Here is a 21000-nt window from a genome sequence, read left to right on the forward strand (position 1 = left end):
CACCCTGCTCATGCAGAGCCAGCTGCCCAGGACTGTGTCCAGATGGCTCTGGAGTACCTCCAAGGATGGAGACTCCAGAGCCTCCCTGGTCAATCTGTGCCAGTGCTCAGTCATCACACAGGGAAAAAACATTTCCTGCTGTTCAGAAAGAACCTACTGTGTTTCAGTTTGTGCCCACTGTCTCTGGTCCTGTCACTGGACACCAATGGAAAGAGACCGACTTTATCCTGCTTGTACCCTCCCTTCAGATATTTGTACACATTGGTAAGATAGCCCTAAGCCTTCACTTCTCCAGGCTGAGCAGTCCCAGCTCTCAGCTCTTCCTCATAGGACAGATGCTCCAGTCCCTTTATCATCTTCCTGACCTTCCATTGGATTCTTTCCAGTACGTTTGTTCCCCTCTTGTTCTGAAGAGCCCAGAACTGGACCTAGCACTCCAGCTGTGGCTCACCAGCACTTAGTGGAGAGAAAGATCACCTCCCTCAACCTTCTGGCAATACTCCTAATGCAGCCCAGGCTACCACTGGGCTACCTTTGCTGCAAGTGTACATTGCTGTGTCAGCAGTAAGTCAGAATAAACTTTTCAGATTATTCAAACAAAAGATTTGAAAACCATCTCTAAAACTAGAAGTGAAAAACAACCTTAGCAATAGCAATTGCTACCTAAAGCAACTCTTAATAGCTAACCTTGTGCAAAAGATTAAAACAACCTAACCTCAGGTCAGGTGAACTGATGCACACAAAGTATGCAACTAAATGTAACTTTACCTGAGCAACTGTCCTCATCGTCAGAGATGGGCACCTCCCTTTTCAACAGCATTTCCAACTCTTCAGTTTCAGCAACATCAACAGGTCTCTCCCCATGCTTATTGGCTTGAAATGGATTTCCACCATGTCGAAGTAACAGCTTCACAATCTGCAACATTAAACAAATTAACTTTTAAGTTTTCCACAACACGTTACTTGATCAGCATAAAAATCTTCCACTGCACACAAAATGTGGATAAACATGATACACAATCCTAAACTAACTGTGAAAATGAGCCTGCAAAGCAAGACTTCAGCAACTAGGATGCAAAGTCCAGGTATATGCAATCTGTCCATGAAAGGAGGTTAAACAAAAGAAACCTGTTCTTTGTTACAGACATAACACCACCATAAAGAAAAATCAACAGGTGCCTTTTCCTTGCTCTTCAAGCATTTTCTCACACAATACATCCAGTTCCTCACCTACCAAGCTCTCTACTCCTCTGTCAGTTCACCTCTTTGCTCCAAATTTTGTAACACTTCACTAAGGAAACAGAAAAGTTTTTCAAATAGCAGTACTATTGGTTTCCACAGAATTCCAGAAAAGCCCTGACAGAGATCCAAGTATCCTACTGGAGCAACAAACTACTCCCATGAATATACTGAATATAATAAAGCAAAATGATCAATTTCTCTAGCATAAAGGACAACAAATCGTTAAAGTCACAATAATACCAAGGCCACTGCATTTTCAGCACAATATCCAACATACTAAGAATGGGGATATTGAGCAGTGATATGTTAACACAAAACTTCAGAAATTTTCCAATACAGGTCAGTGAGATGGTCACAGATACCCATACCGAGACCAGACAAACAGGTCCTGTTCTCCAAAATTCTACTACAGTTCTATTAAAGTTCACTCTAAAGACTCACTTTTGTCTAGATACTCATAAAACCAATTTCTAAACCGTTAATAAAATGTTATAATTAGATTCACTTCTCTAGCCTTTCCACAAGATCCTTTCAAACTGAGTATCTTTTTTGGAATGTATACTTGACTATTTTCTATTTTTCACTTTATGCAGCAGATCACATATATAGTAATGGTAATGGTAATAAAAAAAATACAAGGGGCATGTGGAGATATTTCTGCATTTATTTTGCAGAAAACAAGAACAAAATCAGAAATAAATGCAAAATAACTACAGTGCTCCATTCATCTTCTCTCTCTGCTAAGTCAATACCGGTAATTTTTAACATATATGTACTAAGATTATATACACAAATTACTGCTCTATTTCCAAGTGTATAAGCAAATAAATTAAATACAGGATATATATCTTTAAATATTTTAATATAAAATATTAAAATCCACAGTATACTGTTTAGATTTTTCTTTTGAGAACTCTACACAGTAGATGTCTCAAAAAAAAAAAAAGTTTATTAATAACACGGAAGTCTAATTTTTAAATATTTAAGAAAACATATACTGATATCTGGCAATGGACATATGACGAAAACCAGGATGAAACAAAGCAAACTAAAACACCTTTAGGATGCCCCCAAACCAGCAGAAGCATAATTATAAAACCATATAACAGCAACCAGGACAGCTAGGATTTATTCTGAAGACTGAGCATTTCAAACCACTTATTTATTCCCCTTCCACTCTCCCAAAACACTTACATTTCTGTGCCCACTACTAGCAGAATCATGAAGTGGTGTATCATCATCCAAGCCCTGGGTGTTCACGTCGGCCCCTGCTGCTATAAGGACTTTAGCAACATCGTAGTAACCAACATTACAAGCTTCATGCAGTGGTGTCCAACCTATAGTGGAATAGTAGGTGTCAGTAGAAAGGTCAAAGATCTAAGCTTGGTTGGGTTTTTTGCTTTGTGGGTTTGTTTGCTGGTTTTTTTCCTCGTATGCTATAGAACTCCATTGCCTTAAAATGTTTCAAAATACACACAGTGGTTGGCAGGCAGGTAATACCATCCATCTGATGAACAACACATGCTTTATCAGCTTAAAACCACATGCCAAATTTCAAATTGTATTGTGATTAAACTGAGCACAGAACTAACAAGCCAAATAGTGAAAGACAGAATCTGCCTCAAAATCCCCAGCTATAGACACGTTAGAAAATCTTTGACTAGTGAGCATTTGAACACAGTGTCAGGTGTTTATATATAAATAACATTATTCTATATGGAAACAAGTTTGAAAATCACATTCTTGGAAAGAACAAGTATGGTAAATTATCAATACCTGTGCTTCCTAATAGCCACTTAACGGGTACCAGGAATCACTAATAACATTCAGCAGCTATTAGTCTAGATAACTACCTGTAAATAAATACTGGCAGAAAATTTCTGGTATTTCCTAGAATATTGGTCATTATTCGTAATTATGATTTCCACACTGATAATCTGAAATTCAGTGCTCATTTTCTGTAGCAGAACCTCAACTGAAGGTGACAATCAACCCACACATGCTGTATTCCCCCCCTTAACTTCCTCTCCCTGACTTGATGCCTTTCACTTCATAGCTGCCCTCCACTTCAAGCCTGCTGCTGCTGCCTTCTCAAAACCCAGTTCTAGGAAGGCATTCAGGTCTTGTTTGCAACATAACCAGTGCAACTCTGGAAGTGTTTACTCACTTGAACATCTAATCAATAGTGGGCTTGTACATCCATAAAGAGGAGGTATAGAAAAAACTGTAACCTAATTCCTCAGTAAGGTAATTTTCTTACCTTCATCTATGACTCAACTTCTCACCTGCCACTCTTTTAAATCAAAGCTAAAAAAAGGAAAAGGAAAAAGCTTCCAACGTATTCTACTGCAAAATACCTCTTCTGGATCTTCGTATACTAAATCTCCAGTCATCACTTAGGTGCCTCACTTCCAGCATGGCCCAGCTACCAACTCCTTCTTTCCATTTCCTTTTGATTTCCCACTCACCCACAATGATGACACTTCTCTGCTCTCAGCCCTTTCATCCCTGTCTTCTTTCCCCTTAATTCTCCCCGTAATTCATTCCTTTCCATGTTTTACTGCCTTGTGTCCCTATCCTACACAATGCCTGGCCTGCCAACTCTTGTCCTGGCTTGCTCCCAACATCTGTTTCCTTTACTCTTTTCTCACACTGCAGTATCTCTCTGGCAGATATCCCATGAGCAGGGTTACTTCCTCCATTACTAATTCATTTTCTGCTCCTTTAGTTCTGCCAAATTCTTAGCTAAAAAACTCTACTTGTCTAAACTTCATTGCATCCTAAATTCTTATTTTTCTCCACTCGTGACTCACTACTCAAATCCTCCCCCTCTTCTTGACTTCTTCCTCTGCACAGGATTTTGATGCTCTGCCATCTCTGCTTTTCAGTTTGGATTACCAATGGAAAAGTATCTCACTTGATGCCAACCACTTCCTCCAGAGTTCTGAATGAAGTCTCTAACAACTTGCTCCTGACTGATTCCTAGATCCAACTCTCAGCTATTCCCATCCTTTCATCTTGCCTTTAAAATTACTTAATTAGCTGTACTAGGTCAGGCTGGGATGAAGCTATGGACTTAACTTCTTTCATAGCAGCCCATACACTGCTTGTACACTCCATCTGGGGCTAAAACAGTGTTCATAACTCACCAGTGTTTTGGCTACTGATGAACAGTGCTTCTACAGTGCTGAGGCTTTCTCCTTTCCTCCTCCTAAGAGGCTGGGAGGGGACATAGCCAGGACAACTGACCCAAACTGGGTATATAGAATATACCCAGAGGTATATTCTATACTGTATGACATCACGGTCAGCAATAAAAGCTCAGAGAAAGTAGAAGGAAGGAGAGATGTTCATAGTTATGGCATTTGTCCTCCAAAACAACCATTACACCTGCTGGGGCCCAGCTTCTGTGAAGCAGCTGGACATCTGGCTGCCAATAGGAAGTAGTGAATGAATTAAGTTTATTCCTTTGCTTGCACATGCAGCTTTTGCTTTTTTTATTGAACAGCCATGAGGGCTTTTTTTCATCTGATTTTCTACCCCTGCCATGTTGAGGAGAGGAGATAAAGAGCAGCTGGGTTGGCATCTGGCATCTAGCTAAGGTTAACCCACCACAACATCTCTTCCTGAAGTGTTTCTATTTTCCCTGTGATTTCTATGGGTCTGTCTTTCCTTGAGCCTCCCTGTCTTTTCTAAAATGTTCTTGTCATCAAGATCTTCTTATCCCTTCTCTTAACCTCCCTGAAAGTCTCACAGGGTTCTACTTCTTCTTTACTTTTACTCCTCCACATGCCAGTTTTGAGCAGCAAACACAAAGTCAGCTACTCTCTTCTGGAATAACTGCTGGAATTGCTAGAAAATGACCCAGACTGCATTTGTGCTTTTTAAGTAAGGGTACAGCATTTGGAGCCAGTGGAATGTGGCCAGTGTACCATGACCACTGTTACTACCTACCAGGAGTACTCAGTGTGCTAACAAGATAAATTCTAGGGAGGGTGGAGCAGAGTGGGGACACCATGGCCATGCTCTGTGGCAACAATACAAACTAACTGCGCTTTTGATACCCTGGGCTAACAACCTGCCACCCCCCTTTGACAAATGCTGTTCTTCAAGTGTACTTTTGCTCGTTATAATCTCATTTTAATATAAAAACCACACCTCCATCCCTCAAGTTACCCACCTCCAAGGCGCAACCACCCCTCACGGAGGGTGCACATTGAACTTTTTGTAGCTTATAACTTTAAAGGTGAAATGAGAGAACTTTGCACCAATCACAATAAAGATATATGCTTGACTAGAGTCACTCAAGCTCCACCTGTCAGGTGAAACAATATAAAAATAGATACAGCAGGGACGGATGCTGGGGAAGACACCACCGCAGAGACATCCCTGATCTTTTGGAGCAGCTGACAGGCTGAGCGTCTCCCTCCATTCGAACACTGGTGTGCCCCTTCTCCCTTTACCTCTGTAGAATCTCTCTAATACTTTAACTCTCTACATCTGCAGTTTCTGACCACATTACTGATGTGTTTCTTATCTAAAATCAAGATTTTAGTCCCTCTCACTAATATTTTCTCTTGATGGCAAGTTCAGGTAGTTTTTAATTTCTCCTACATGGACTTGCTACCTCAGTCCATCTCACCTGTTCCCATTGAGAATATAATTCTTGCTGTAACCACTCAGACCCATAAATGGAGCATCTTTGGCAGGTTTTGCTGTAGATAAAATTCTCATTCAGCCCCTCATTACATTTTTGCTTCTATTATGCAATACTTCTAGAAAACTTGAAACTGCTTGTGCTGCTACTTAATTATATGACTGAGATTTTTGAGTATTATCTTTATTCCCCGGGGATGCTCGCAGCTCCCCACAAATTTTGTCACCTTTTCTTCAGCATTACCCTTCACATTGGGGTCTTTCTGAACAAAACCTCTTATCGTTACTTTGTCACTTTCCCATGAGCCGCTTCCACCACAGGTTAAAAAAAGGCAGTGTTTGGAGACAGTGTTGAGAGGCAGAGTATTAGGAGCACTTAGTTATGTTGCTTACATAATGTGCACTTGTTACTTGTATTATTTTCTAGGGTTGTCATTGCATTTAAGAAAGAAACATCTACTGAATCCTATCTTTTTATAGATTCCTCTTAGACACCAATCCCACAACAACCTCAGCACCTCACTCAACCCTTTATCCCAATTTAGTCTTCCCTTCTCTCTTTTTCATGCCTCTTCATTATCCCAGCCTCCTTCTGTTGCCCTAAACCTCTTCTCAGTATTGCAGTTCCTAAGTATTATGTAGTTTTACACTGGCTGAGGAAAAAACAGCAAGTGCTTTGGCTTATCTCAGTATGTAAATGCATTAAATTTGGTGACTGACCAACCAACAACTGCCAATTACTGAACTCAAAACTGCAGGTTTTATATTCTGTGAAAGCATTACGTGGGGGATCTCCTATTTACTCTGTTGGAGATTTTTTACTAAAACATGTAGAAATATAACTACCATGAGAGTACTGGAAGCAAAAAAGACAAAAGTATGTCAGCAGGTTACAAAAAATTACTTAGCAGGTCTTACAAACAGTCCATAGAGAAAGATGTCAAATAAAGGATATTAAAAATATGGTACAAGTTACAATTTACCCTAAAGTTCATGAATCAGTGCTGGAATCACAGCAAATACTGACATCTCACAACTGCCATTACCTTGCAGGACTAGATGACAAGTGCAAGCTGTACAACACTCACCTGCTTTGGTACGTATTAACTGTCCCAGTAAGGAGACAATGTACATTACAGTGCTACCCTCTTCACTGTTACGGAAGTCTGCATCTTCCAACATAGCCTACACCTCATTGTCAATTACTGACTTTGCCTCGTGCAATTCTACAAAGTTCAGCAAGCTTGCACACATATTTTTGTATATACCTAGTATGCAGAGGCCCTGGCCACAGCTGAAACATCCAGGTATTAATATACTATTATAATATTACATTATGCACTGTACTGCCCCAGTGCTACCACTGTCACCAGAAATTAAAAAAACCCATTATTTGAGAATTTATAAGTTTTATTTTTTCATTTGCACATAGCATGAACTCTAATTGCACCTCTGCCAGCAACAATGTGCACAGTTAAGAGAACACATATCAACTTACCTGCAAAGTCTTTTACATTCACATTGGCACCTAAACGAATTAGCTCCTTAACCTGCTTAACATCCCCTCGAATTGCTGCCATATGGAGAGGAGTTTCTCCTCGTTCATTTCTCTTGTTAACTTTGTCTTTTTGTCTTGAAGAAGAGGTTGCAGTTTTCTTTTGTGCTGGTGTTGTTTGTAAAGAATGATTTAAGGTGGCATCTACAAAATAAGGTTTTAAATGGTCACTGGAAGTTCCTTGACACTATTTTTACTTCACCTCACTTTATCACTTGCATTCAAAGATGAAGATAATTGGTGAATAACTGTATTTAAATAAAGGATGATTTTGACACTCCACGTGTATCAACACAGTGCCTATTTGCATTGCTCAAAAGGCTGCTTTGGAAGATCTCAGTATTTTTAAAGTAGGTTTCAAGGACAGATGAAGTATATCCAGACTACCAGGTTCATTTATTCTGGTATAAATTCCACTGAAAAAAGGCAAAGCATGACCACGCAGATTAGTAGGTACTTCCCCCTTCCTGCAGTACAGTTCCAGTGTATTTTTACATAATGGAATGCCAGTTTAAGAATTACTGTCTGGGTATAATACTCCTTGAACTTCCTCAGCTGTGCCAACACAGATGGTTTTTTGGGTTGGCTTGGTAGTTTATAAAGGAAACATAGCTATTGATCTTTAAATGCCAATTCTAAACAAACATTACATCCACAGAACATATACATCAAGTTTTTAAAAACACAACTGGACCAAGGATAGTCTGAAGTTCTGAATTAAAAACAATGTGTCTCCCCTCTCCCATTAAATCCTAAGGAAGTGATCCAGTTTCCTCCTAAGTTAAAATCCTGCTCCAAACTGGACAGTAAGACAGTAGTTAAAGTTAATTTAAAAAAAACCATACCATTTTCATTTTTTAATAAAGAATATGGAACAGTGTTCTAGAGGCAAAAATAATCAAAGGAAGAGAGAGGTTTTCAGGTTTTACAGCTATCACAATGGCACATAAATACAGAAGGTCAAGAATTTTTCATGAAATTAGTCATCAATGCAAAATAGAGTTTTAACAGAATTATGAAAATTTTAATAAATCAATAAGAATAAAAAACATCAAGGCTCAGAATATTCTCATTGAAATAGAATTAAACAGGCAGAAGGAAGAAAACTGTTAACTCTGTAAGATCACCTGGACTGTTGTCTCTTGCTGTCATCTGCATGAGAAGTGCCATCTGTTTGCGCTCTGACAGAGGATACCCAAAAAGAATGCTAACTGGGGTTGATTTCTTATTTCCAGCATCCTTCTTCATTTTCTTTTTCTCCGGACCTTCCTTCTCTGGAAATATTAACAGTTAAAAACTCAAACAGCAGTTTTAATAGAATGTCTTTTCTAGAAATAAAACCAACTTCTTCAGGAATGTGAACTGGCAATTGGTGGCAGGTGATGAAAACCAGAAATGGCGTCTCTAATTTACTGCATTTTCATTAGTTTTGCTTACCTGTTCTAATAATTTCAGGATGCTAAGCTACTGAGTTAAAACTCTTAAAGTTGTAAAAGAGGGAAAAAACCTGTTTCACATCAGGCACTTAAATTCTGTAAGATCAGCTAGTCAACTTTCAGTCTTGAGTACAGATCTAAGACTGTGTTCTGTTCTACTTCTTTCAAGACTCCATGTTAAAAATTAGGAAAAGACTTCTTAATAGTGATATGTTAGGTAACTAGATAAAAGGTTGCTTTTCTCAAACTAATCTTGTTACTTCGCCCTAGAACAATTTCTTCTCCAAAATTCATACCCTTCAAGACCATACAGCTATTTTATACATGTACCTTCTTTCCTTTTAGCAATGTTTATGAAAGTTGTTTAATATTGCATCTCCAAGCTTTAAACCACTAGCTAAAATTACTCATCTGAATAAACAGATAATTTCTAAAGCTATTCAGTACCTACAGATACTCATAGATCTTCAGACTGGTTAAATGTCTGAAATCAGGCAGCTTTCTAATACCTAACAAATTTCAAAACTAGAATTTAATTTGTGCAATTTGGTAACTTCAGTCTGTGCCTTAAATCCTTTTCAAAAGTTCTTTCATTTTTCTGTATAAAGGTCTCACAAACCAAACTATTAAAATATGATAGAAAACTACTGATTTGTGATCAAGTGACTTTGACTAAATCACTTGTAATTGTAACACTTAATCATAACACCAAACAAGCAGCAACTCTCAAGGGATCAACTTTCCTTTGGTACAAATTTTTTCCGCAGCTCTCCCTGCCCAGTTTAATTATATTTTCTAGAGATCTGTTACACATCTATGTGCACTAAAGACCATTCATTTTCTCAAACGATCTTTCCAGGCAACTGTTCTTTTTCTGTCTTTAAAATTTCTCATAAAATTCATTATTTTGTATCTCTCAAATAGCTTACATTACATTAGCTCTATAATGTCTACCTTTTTATTCCAAGACCTTAATGTTACTGCTTGAATATAAATGCAGTGAATCTGTAAGATGGCTCAAGAAACCTTAGTCACAACTTTGGTGGTGTGGAAGTAAATTTTTTGAGTTAAATTTTTTTTTTCTGACCACCACTGTCAAGGAGGATTCACAGAACCATTAAGGTTGGAAAAGACCTCTAAGATCACCAAGCCCAACTGTCAACCCAACAGCACCAGCCAACTAAACCATACCCTCAAGTGCTGTGTCCAGGGATGTTTATTGAACACCTCCAGAGACAAGTGGAGCAGCCTGTTCCAATACCCAGTCATCCTTTCAGTAAAGAATTTCTTTTACTAATATCCAGTCTGAACCTCTGCTGGCACAATTTGTGTCCATTTCCTCTTGTCCTATCACCAGTTATGTGGGAGAAGAGACCAACGCCCCCATCACTACAACCTCCTTTCAGGTATCTGTAGAGAGTGATAAGGTCTCCCCCTCAGCCTCCTCCTTCTCCAAACTAAACAATTCCAATTCCCTCAGCTGCTCCTCGTAAGACTTATTATGCTCCAGACCCAGCTTCACTGCTCTTCTTTGGACACACTTCAGCACCTCCATGTCCTCCTTGTAGTGAGAGGCTCCAAACTGGACACAGTACTCAAGGTGCAGCCTCACCAGTGCTGAGCACAGGGGCACGATCACTTTCCTGGTCCTGCTGGCCACACTGTTCCTGATGCAGAGCAGGATGCTGTTGGCCTTCTTGGCCACACTGCTGGCTCAGGTTCAGCCAGCTGTCAACCAGCATCCCCAGCTCCTTCTCTGCCACACAGCTTTTCAGCCACTCATCCCCAAACTTGTAGCATTGTCTTGGGTTGTGACCAAAATACAGAACCTGTATATACTTGGCCTCACTGAACCACACACAGCTGACCCTGGCCCATAGATCCATCCCATACAGTTCTTGCTGTAGAGCCTTCCTACCCTCAGGCATATCAATGCTCCCATCCAACTTGGTGTCATCTGCAGATTTACTGAGAGTGAACTTGATTCCCTTATCTAGATCCCTGGCAGTTTTTGTAGGAATCAAATTAAAAAAAATATTTCCAAATTAAGTTTAACATTCCGTTTGGCTGCCCATATAAATTATCACTAACAGTTTCTACAGAATACCTGAATCAAGAGAACCTCAGCACAAAAAGGAGCAAGAGAAGGAATTACAGGGGTCAATTTTTACAAAAACTAATAAAAAAGAAAATCTAAGTCCATAACTGAATACTCTGGAGAAAGAACCAATATAGCTCTAATGATGTATAACTCTAACAATTAGGTATTCCCATTCTTTGACTGACTTACATACCTAAACAGAAAGAAACCAAATAATCATAAGCATTTCTTGATTTTTGTTCACTCAAGACACATTTTAGAAGACAATAAAAATCTTTAAGAATCATACTCAATGGTCTTATCTGTTACAGAGAAACTATTCAGCAAAGCAGTAAGAACATTTTGCTATTTTTAACTCTGATTAAAAAAAAACCAACAAAAACATACTGGAGAGCTGTTAAAAATAAAACTACAGGGAAAGATAAAATACAGCATGGGACTGCAATGGGCAGCAGGAGGAACAAAGTAGTACTTCATAATTATACAGAATCTTTCTAATTAAGAACTGTATACACAACTTTTGATCATTTTCCCTAGAATACCATTTCATGTTTTCACAAAGTATCGGAAGAAAACTGGGATTTAAAAAAGAAAAAAAAAAGAAAATAAGTATTTTATTTTTAAATGCCAGCACTACTAGCTGATAAGAAGCTTTTCATCACCTCCTCTCCTTTTCCCTCTGTCTCTGGTTACACTGTCACTTCCAAAAAACTACTTTTTCTTCTTAAATAACATTACCCATTCTTTAGCAGGGAGAGACTTCTTTCAGAGGCAACAGTTTAGTCCAGTGATGACAAACCTTTTCAATGTCTAATGCCAAGTTTGTGTCAGAAGCAGCACTGCATTTAATGATCATTGATGTTAGACCTAACCCACATAAGTGCCAAACTTGGCACCAATGTAAGTGGCTAATTCCCATTGGTCTAATCTAATTGGTTAGGTACAGAAACATCATTTTAAGAACTGTTTGTATATACTAGTAATGCTCCTGCCTCTAATGTTTGTGGAAACTTAGCTACCAGGTTCATCCTCATCTATGAAACAGGGGATTTGCTCTCAACTACTTACTTACCTCAGCAGTAATGAAATGGACAAGCTATGTTGTTTGCTACACTGTAGTTAAAAGCTATGTGCCTTCTACTGTTTTAAGTATTTCTTGCCCCTACTTGAACTGTTCATTTTATCTCCCTGCCACAACTTGTAAAAAAAGATTCTGTAGTGTGTGTGTGTTGTCTTTTGGTGCACATCTGTGTGCCTAGTGTAATCCATCTTGTTTGTGGCAACTGTGACAACAGATGCTATAGCAAGGAAAACACAAAAAATTACATTACCTTACAAGATGCTATGACAATGAATTATTTAAAATTGATGGGGATGGGGAGACGACAAAAGATTTTCAACATAGAAAACATTAGGTAAGTGCTAAATATTACCTCTAAATATATTTATTTCCATTATGAAAAAAGTTAATACCAAGGATTAAATTTAATGAAGCAGATGCTGGAAGCATGCTTCTAATTATACATGGTCTTCTCAGAATCAAGTGGTATCATGAATTCTCTGAGACTCTAGAGTTCTGTAAACCCACTGAAAACAGAAATCTAAAAGCAGCAGTATTGTTTTGCAGTGACTATTGCAAATTTGGTTTTCATTCTACAGTCTCTTGAGCAGTAATGAAAATAGGGATGTAATATCCAGGAGCCAAATCTTCTGCACTAAAGCAATCCTAGAAAAGAATTAAACACGAATGGAGGTATATATTTCTATCTTGCATTTAAAACTAAGCCTATTAAGGGAATTACCTGTTTATGAAAACATTCAAAGGCACAATGTGTACTGCATAAGAAACTGCAGTACTGAGCCTCTGAGACATTTGGAGAACATGCCATCTGGTAGCCTTCCAGAGGGCACAGATACTGCCTTGCTACCAGCAGAACTATTACTGAGCTATCACAGAGATAACCAATTACCTAGGCTCAGAGATGACTGCTGGACTACATCCAGATCCCTCCCATCTTGATTTGAAAAGAACCATGTTAAAAATGGTATTTTGAAGTCTTGAAATCAGTTCTAAGAGAATATGCTTAAGTTATAAAGAACGACCAGCCTGTGCAGAAAAGTTATCCAGACAACAGGAGCTTAACCATGGAGAGTGAGCTTTTCTTTCAGGCTACTTCTGTTACTTCCATAATCTAAGCAACTTGTTCTCTTATATGGAGGGCAGTACTTCTATGAATCTTTCCCACTCTCACTCCCCCAAAAAAGTACGAAAGGCTGACAGCTGTGTCTCAGATCAAATTATTTTTATGTCTTTTAATCAGTTTACTTGATTTTGCAAATGGATCTAAAGATGACAATGAAAAGAAAGATTTATTACTAAAAGAGAAGCAAAAGAATGAGGTTAGGAAACAACTGGAAAATGTAGATAATACTGCTGGCATGCTAGCTCTTGCTAATGATAGGATGAAAGTCTATCAGACTGAGACGCAACAATCTGAAGCAAGCAAGCAAGCAAGCAACATTTATACTTAGTATCCTTTTTTACAGGGAAAAATAATCAATATAAAGAACATAATATACAATTAATTAAATTAGGAAGTATTTTACCAACAAATAATTAGTTAAGGAAATAAAAAGGTTCTACCTGCGTCTGAATTGCGATCTTCGTTTCTGGAAGGACTAATAGTAAAAGGAAGTTTACGTTTCATGGAAGACTTTTCTTTCATCTCCTTTCCCACATCACTCCTATCCACTTTTGGAGTTTTGCTGTAGGATGCAATCTTGTCCTTGCTCTAATATAAATAAAAAGTATACTAAGTAATTTTTGCATAAAGCAGAATAGTCTTATAATGTATACAGACTGAAAAGACTGCTATGCAAGAATGTATGTGCATGTATGTAGTATGTGTATCAAGTAATTTATTCAAAAACTTTTAAAGTAACCTTACTAAAAACTACCAATGGCATTTCTTTCTTTTAAAATTAGTAGCTACTTTGGTTTTTTCTACTTCCAGATACATGGCTGTAGAACTGCTGTTAACTATTAGAAGCTTGATTAATAAGCATAGGAACAACACAAACCAGACAAGAAGTCTTAATGACCATCCCAGTTTCCTTCCCTGACTATAACACAATAATCACATTAAAAGCCCCACGCTGCAAGTCAGACTGTGGATAGTAAAACAGTAATAACAAAAAAACCCAAAACAAAACAACCCACTCTGTAACAACCCTCCCCTGCCTTCACCCCCATCCCATAATCCATCAATATAGAACTCTCTAATTCAACAAGAATATTATTTAGTTTTCTAAAATTTACTAGGAACTAATAAAATCTATAAAGAATCTTCTGAAAATTGTATTGAATTTAGAAAATTAAGTACAAGCTATTTGGAATTTTCCATTGCATTAACCTGGAATTTTTGGTTTATAAAGCATAGTTCAGAGAAAAACCTGGATGGGTACAATATTAAGTTATGTTTGATTATTTTGATAATATAGAGGGTCAAAGTATGTAGGATAGCAGGTTAGTGAGGGAGACTGCTTTAGAGAACTGTCTGCAACCCCCAATATTTTGGCCTACCAATCAAGATGCAATGTAGAGGCATAATGCTCACTACATGCTGCAGAAACTCATAATTCAGCAATGTCAGCTACCCCAGCTCCACAGCTTTAAGTCATTCTTAACAAATGACTGCATTAAACCATTAACAGATTAATTTTTCAAAGGCAGAAGAGGCATATACACTTACTTGCCACTCACTGAAATACAAAAGGCTGCTCCTTGGTACTTTTGAAGCAAGTTGAAAGATTTATTATGATGAGGAGAAAATTAGAAAAGAATTCAAAGTAAAGGTACTATTCTCTAGAGTACCTTTCCTTTAGTTTAAAAACAAACACAGGAACCTTCTGCCTACCCTTTTGGCAACAACCTAAAATCAGAAGTGATTACAAAAAGAGCCTGCAAACTCTACAGCCTTCAGATGACTCATGTCTGCACCAAGGAACTAAGTCAGATTTCCTGAAGTAAAAAGAATCAGTTGCAACTGATGATTTGCAAACACATCTAGAAGGTGACAACAGCAGATTCAAACACCATGAAACCCATTCTGATCTCTTCCATTACACGTTTCCTACTTCCTTCTTCTTACCCCTTGTAGCAAACAACCCAAATACTTCTCATATGTATGTATGTAAATATCCCACAATATGATAAAGCAGAATTAAAATTTCATTTCTTTACTTAGGCTATTATCTTCTGTTAGGTACCATGGAATAGCAAAGTTCAATTGAAAAGAATTCAAAATTCATAAGCAGGAAACATTAATTTCAACTTGTTCTGTGAAGGCAAACTTTTGCAGATGGGAATCCTTAAAAAGAATCACTTCTTTATATTAAACAGTAAAATACATTGGTAATTGCTTAGAAAGACAGCAGCTGCTCAAATAACATAACACCCTTAGGCTTCTTTAACTGTATATATGCACTATGTTAAATATTATGATGCACTCTTTTTATAGCCACTGATTATTAATTTTGTGATCATCTACTAAGAGAGTTCAAAATGCATACTTTCAGGTAAATAAAGATACATTGAAAGTGAAATAACAGGCTACAGACTCTGACAAATGAGAGTATTTTGTTCCTTATCTATCCTGGAAATAAACATTTAGCCACCACCAATGGTGAACTTTCCAACCCAAAAGATGCAATGAACAGAGTGTTGGATGTACAAAATCAATGCTATTTAATTTCAGTGTCAGTGCTGAAACAGAGGTGCAATTAGGTAAACAGATATCACCACAAACAGAAGAGGACTGGTAAAGGGAAAGTAAAATGAACAGTAAATTTGAGAAACAGTCTAAACACAAAACAAAATGAGAAAAGCCAGGATAAAACCAAGGTTCTACAAACCGATAAAAATTATTAACTTTACAATCACAAGACCCCATATTAAAAGCCACAAAACTCCTAATAGCCTCTTGGATTCAACTTAACTTAAAGGAAGGCAAAAGTGAAAACTGCTAATCAAATGAAAACCAAGACTGAACATTATTATGATACATAAACTATTGCTGCAAAGAGAAAGACATTCCATACTTTCTATGTCCACCACACTCAGAGAACACTTAGTGGCTTTTGACTGATATGGGAGACAAGCAAAGTTTATTTATCCTTCTACTAAGTATCTAACTCTATGCCACTCAGCATAATTATCAGAATAAACTGCCCAAAGAGACTGGAATTCCTCTCAGTCAAGACTTTAAAAAAAAGGTCTGGGAAACATCTGTCAAGAAGAGAGTATAGCTTATTCTACTCTGGGGCAAATGGATGAACTGGATCTGCACATCTCACCACTTAATGCATGCCTCACTGGAGGATGCAGTTAACAAGGAAGAATTTTCTCTGTCAACAAAACCATATTAGTGAGCTGTGATGAGGAAGATGTTTTTAATCTGTTCAACAGAAACCATCTCAGAAGGCTCACAAACAGCTGCCTGGACAATCTCTTGATATCCCATTCCAGCTCTATTGTCTGATACCACTACAATCAGTGACAACACACCAAAGGAGACAACAGAGTGCCATGTAATCTAGCAGATGTGCTAAACCCTGGGAGAATATGCATTCTTTTTCTGTCCACCAAAGATAATTACATCCTGAAACATGTTCTGCATGGTATTAAAATGTCTTTGGGCACAGCTGATGGATGCTTTTAAGAAGAGAGTTAATTCCTACACGCCCCATAAGCTTATCTCCTTTGGACTACATACCTATCATTTATTTCCTGAGCTTTGGTCACATAAGTTCAAAAGTATCAATTCAGATAAATTTTCATTATGGTCTTATCTTTATAAAAGATCTCACGAAAACACCAAACGGTCTATCTGCTATACACACTCTTACAATTTTTGAATTTATTTTATGCTCCCAAGGTAACTCAAATTAAAAAACCACATACTCTAAAGCATGTATGATATAAACTCAGCTAATTGACAGGAAGGTTATTCCTAATGATTTTTCTAAGCTTTTAGAAGATCTGAACACATAGCTAATTCACTTAGCTGTTCCACACAGCTACTTACTGGTTGGTAGAAAAGCATAATAAGCATTAACTTCCACTGAACATGAAAGATTAAGTCTCATAACAATAGCTTACTGTATTCCTCTGGCAACAGCTAGGAGTGCACAACCAGTAAGAGGTAAACATTTTATCTCCTGTGAAAGGAAAAACAAATCCTGGAAGTGCTTTTTCTTTTATCTTAATATATTAACCATTATATCACATATTTAGGTCATTAAAAAAGAATAGGGAACTTTTTAGAGACTAGTGTCCTTTTATATTAATCTTCACTTGTAAGGTGCACTGGTTTGTATGAACATTATTTCACATTAGGCCTTCTCTGCTTACAGTGTATCTCTGAACATATAAGGGAACACCAATAATTATCATCTTCTGTTCATCTACAACCATAGAGATTAAACTCCATGAGTAGTTCAAAGACAAAGCTGCTTCAATCTTACAAGTAAAAGCAAGTTTACATAGCAAAGTTCAGAAGTGGTTTGACTGTACTTTCCTACAGGAAGAACAAACAAACAAACAACAAAGAGCCGAAGTTATGTGAAAATCATGTTTTGTGCTAAGGACCACTGCAATTACCTTAATGGTGAAGAACTCAGTGTTTTTGCATGGTACTAAGACACAGGCATCTGATAGCACAGTGAGTGGCTGACTCTCACTGGTTGTGTAACACTGGAGAAGACTGTGGACAACAAGTACTTTCCAGATTAATCAAGACACTTCCATATCAAAATGCCACTAAAGCAAAAATTTTTCTTTAGTATCCCTTTCACCTACAGCATCATTACTTTACATCAACTGCATTAGGCTAATAAATCTTTAACTTTTTCACAAAAAGTTCTAATGCTTCAATGACTACTTTAAAATTCATGGTTCCAAATATTTACATACTGAGAAAAATCCTTATTTGCTTTACAGAAATTTTCTCTATTTCCTGAAGATACTTAATTTAAAACGATCACCGTTGATTTGGTCTGGTCAATCTTCAGAGTTTTATATCTGTGTTTAATACAGATTTGCCTTCATGATTTTATGTTGCTCAAACTCAAATTTACTCTTACCATATTGACAGTTGAATTGTAAATAATTTTATAGGCTGAATTAAAATTATTACACTTTAGCAATATTTTGTCTGCTTTTTCTAATTCAGGGGAAAAGATTGCAGATTATTCATGGGCCAGCTAAACACTGCTGACAATTACTTGCTCCTACATTGAAAAAATTGTTTGTGTGACTGCTATGTGGCTATTTAACATCTTAACCACACATTTCATTTTCTCAAAATATTACAAAAGCAACCAAACTATATTACACATTGTGCTAAGGTGGATAACAAACAAGACTGAATGTAACAGTGCTCACACTTTATCAGTTTACTGTTTGGTATCAATCTAATCAGCCCAGTAGTGTGTTCCCATAGCTATGTCCTTGATTAGACTTCCATCCTCCCCTGGATTTTAACATCCTAAATAACTCTGCCTTCACTGGTCCCTTCATCTCAAATACCAGGCGAGGTAGAATCTGAACCTAGAACATTGGTCCATGCTTCTAATTCCTGTACTGGTGAAGTCCCAATGACAAGCATCTCCTTGTTAGAGGGGGCAGATAAGGACAAACCTTCACCCAAACTGATATGGCAATGAGTGGGTTTTATGTAACCCTTAAAAATAGAATGTTCATTTACGCCTTTCTACATTAAATCAAAATCTGTTGTGTTTCCTGGTGGTTAAATAAATGATACCAAGCTCACTGTTGCCTGGAAAAAGTTATTAATATTTTCATATGGAAATGGCCTGAAATTGTGCCAGAGGATGTTTATACTAGATATTAGTTAGAATTTATTTACTGAAGGAGTAGGCAGGCACTGGAACAGACTGCCTAGGGAGGTGGCAGAGTCACCATCCCTGGAGGTATTCAAAAACCATGTAGATGTGGCACTTCAGGACATGCTCTAGGGGGCATGGTGGTTTTTTTCTGGGTTAATGGTTGGACTCTGTGAGCTTAGAGGTCTTTTCCAACCACAATGATTCTGAATCTTCTCCTGGTGAAAACTACATATACCTCCTTCAGAAGATTAACTTTGCAGAGACTGCAGTGTACGTGGGTTACATGGCTCAGCAGCCTTTCCCAGAAAGGGAACATATTATGGGAGCCAGAGGCAGGAGATTAATGGAGAAGAAAGGGTAAAAAATAACCACTAAATACTGAAATGGGCAGAAGGATCACTGCTAAGGAAGTTCCTTTGCCAGTGGCAATGTCGACAGGCACTATAGAAACTACCACCATTTTTCTGCTATGGCAACAAGCAACAGGGAGAGTCAGAGGTGGAGAGTGGAGGAAGGAAAGAGGTCTCAGAAGTAACTGATTTTTTGTTTATTAAACTCAGATTGCAAGACAATTTTTATGCAAAAGAAGAAATTAATATGCATTTTAAAATACGATAATCTATTTCTGTATATTCAAACCTATAAACAAATGCATTCCAAGTAATTCAAGCCACACCTTTATCAGAGAAACAGAGAAAAGAAAAACTAAAAAACTGAGACATTCTAGCGAACCCACTATTTTTTCTTTGATGCAAGTGCACAAAAAATAGAAATTAATTTTAAGCTCAAGTGTTCTAGATTTTTTTAATTAAAAATCACAAATAAAGCTGAAAAAAATTACTTAAGACAGTTTTCCTAGCATGAGCAGCTGTTCTCAAGATTTTCCTGTGCCAAGTGTTTTTAAGAAATAGTGAAGTTCAACAAGACTTCAAAAAGCTAAAATATATTTTTAAATAAGTAACCTAAAATCTTCACAAAATGTAGCTTATTTACAAGTGTATAAATGAAAAATACTAAATTTCATTGCAATAGCCTTCATGGTCCTGCTACTTTGTAGGCCTCAGAGCTTCCCTCCATTATTCCCAGTGTTAAATGACACTTCAGCTAACTTGAGTGTATCCCAGACAAGAACCAGAACAAAACAACAAAAAACCTCACCTCAACATTGGTTCATTCCTTTACTAGTAAGGCAATTTCCTTTTCCCATTCTACTCTGTTATCTTCCTCTTCTTATCATATTACCTTTGCCACCACTACAATCCATAACACAAACTGGGAAGAAACTAAAACTAATGTTTTCTATGAATGTTTCCAGATGAGAAATAGTTTGAAACATATGGTGCATATTCACATCTTTTCCTACTTTTTCATCTGTCACTGTCTTATATCCATTCATTAGGTGGTCTTACAGAGAATACAGACTTCAACAAAACAGGGTGACTACACACAATTTCCTTTTCAAGAAAACACAGTTTAAAACATAATTTGGGACATAAATGGATTCTCTCTCCTTAGGGCAATATACAACTCATCATTCACAGTAAAGAATATTATTTGATCTTTTGTTATTCACTAGTGCTACAAATAAATTTGTTTGTGGTACAATTGTATTAAGGAGATGAAATGGAGAACTGGGTTATTTGCAACCTCATGCCACAAGTTTGAAAATTATGGGATGCTTCACATTTATAAACAACAAACCACCCCTCAGTATTGCTGGAGTTGCAGGCATTCTCCTTCATTCTCCAACACTCAAAAAATGGATTGTACAGTTTTTGAAACTGACCCCCTTGTACAGGAGTTCTTCTTAACCTTCCTGCAGCGTTTGGCTTTGAAGTCCTCCTAACAGAGGGAACAAGTTCCTGTGTTACAAAGGAATGTAAGAAACTTATGTCTGTTTCCTGGACTGTACTCTGGTCACAGGCCTTTACAAGTATTTCATGTGCTTGTAACAGAGAGTGAGACGCTGTAAAATTAAATAAAATATGAATAATTTTTCTTGTGAGTGTATAAAGACTTAACGTGAGGTAAGATACAGAAACTATGCATTAATTTACACCAAGTAAATCTATGTCCAGTTTCCTTTTGAATTAAGTTGCAAT

General features: G+C 37.3%; 1 protein-coding gene and 1 long non-coding RNA gene across 4 annotated transcripts in view; one reads left to right on the forward strand and one right to left on the reverse strand.

The window, feature by feature from the left end:
- LOC139793074 (uncharacterized) overlaps window positions 1–21000 on the forward strand; it is a 155354-nt gene that overhangs the window by 81907 nt on the left and 52447 nt on the right. The gene's annotated exons all lie outside the window — the stretch shown is intronic.
- The window catches only part of ANKRD12 (ankyrin repeat domain 12), a 60088-nt gene that overhangs the window by 19239 nt on the left and 19849 nt on the right, over window positions 1–21000 (reverse strand). For 2 of the 3 annotated variants that reach the window (XR_011724481.1, XM_071737163.1), the window contains exons 3-7: window positions 13635–13782; window positions 8581–8727; window positions 7397–7597; window positions 2437–2579; window positions 769–916 (exon numbers count right to left, since the gene is read on the reverse strand). Coding sequence is in view for 2 of the 3 variants with exons in the window: in XM_071737163.1 (XP_071593264.1) it covers window positions 769–916; window positions 2437–2579; window positions 7397–7597; window positions 8581–8727; window positions 13635–13782 (787 nt within the window). In the remaining variant the exon portion in view is untranslated. The remainder of the gene's footprint in view (window positions 1–768; window positions 917–2436; window positions 2580–7396; window positions 7598–8580; window positions 8728–13634; window positions 13783–21000) is intronic. The other variant, XM_071737164.1, reaches the window with a different exon arrangement.

This window comes from Heliangelus exortis, chromosome 2 (assembly GCF_036169615.1).
Source record: "Heliangelus exortis chromosome 2, bHelExo1.hap1, whole genome shotgun sequence".
NCBI classification, from domain to species: domain Eukaryota; kingdom Metazoa; phylum Chordata; class Aves; order Apodiformes; family Trochilidae; genus Heliangelus; species Heliangelus exortis.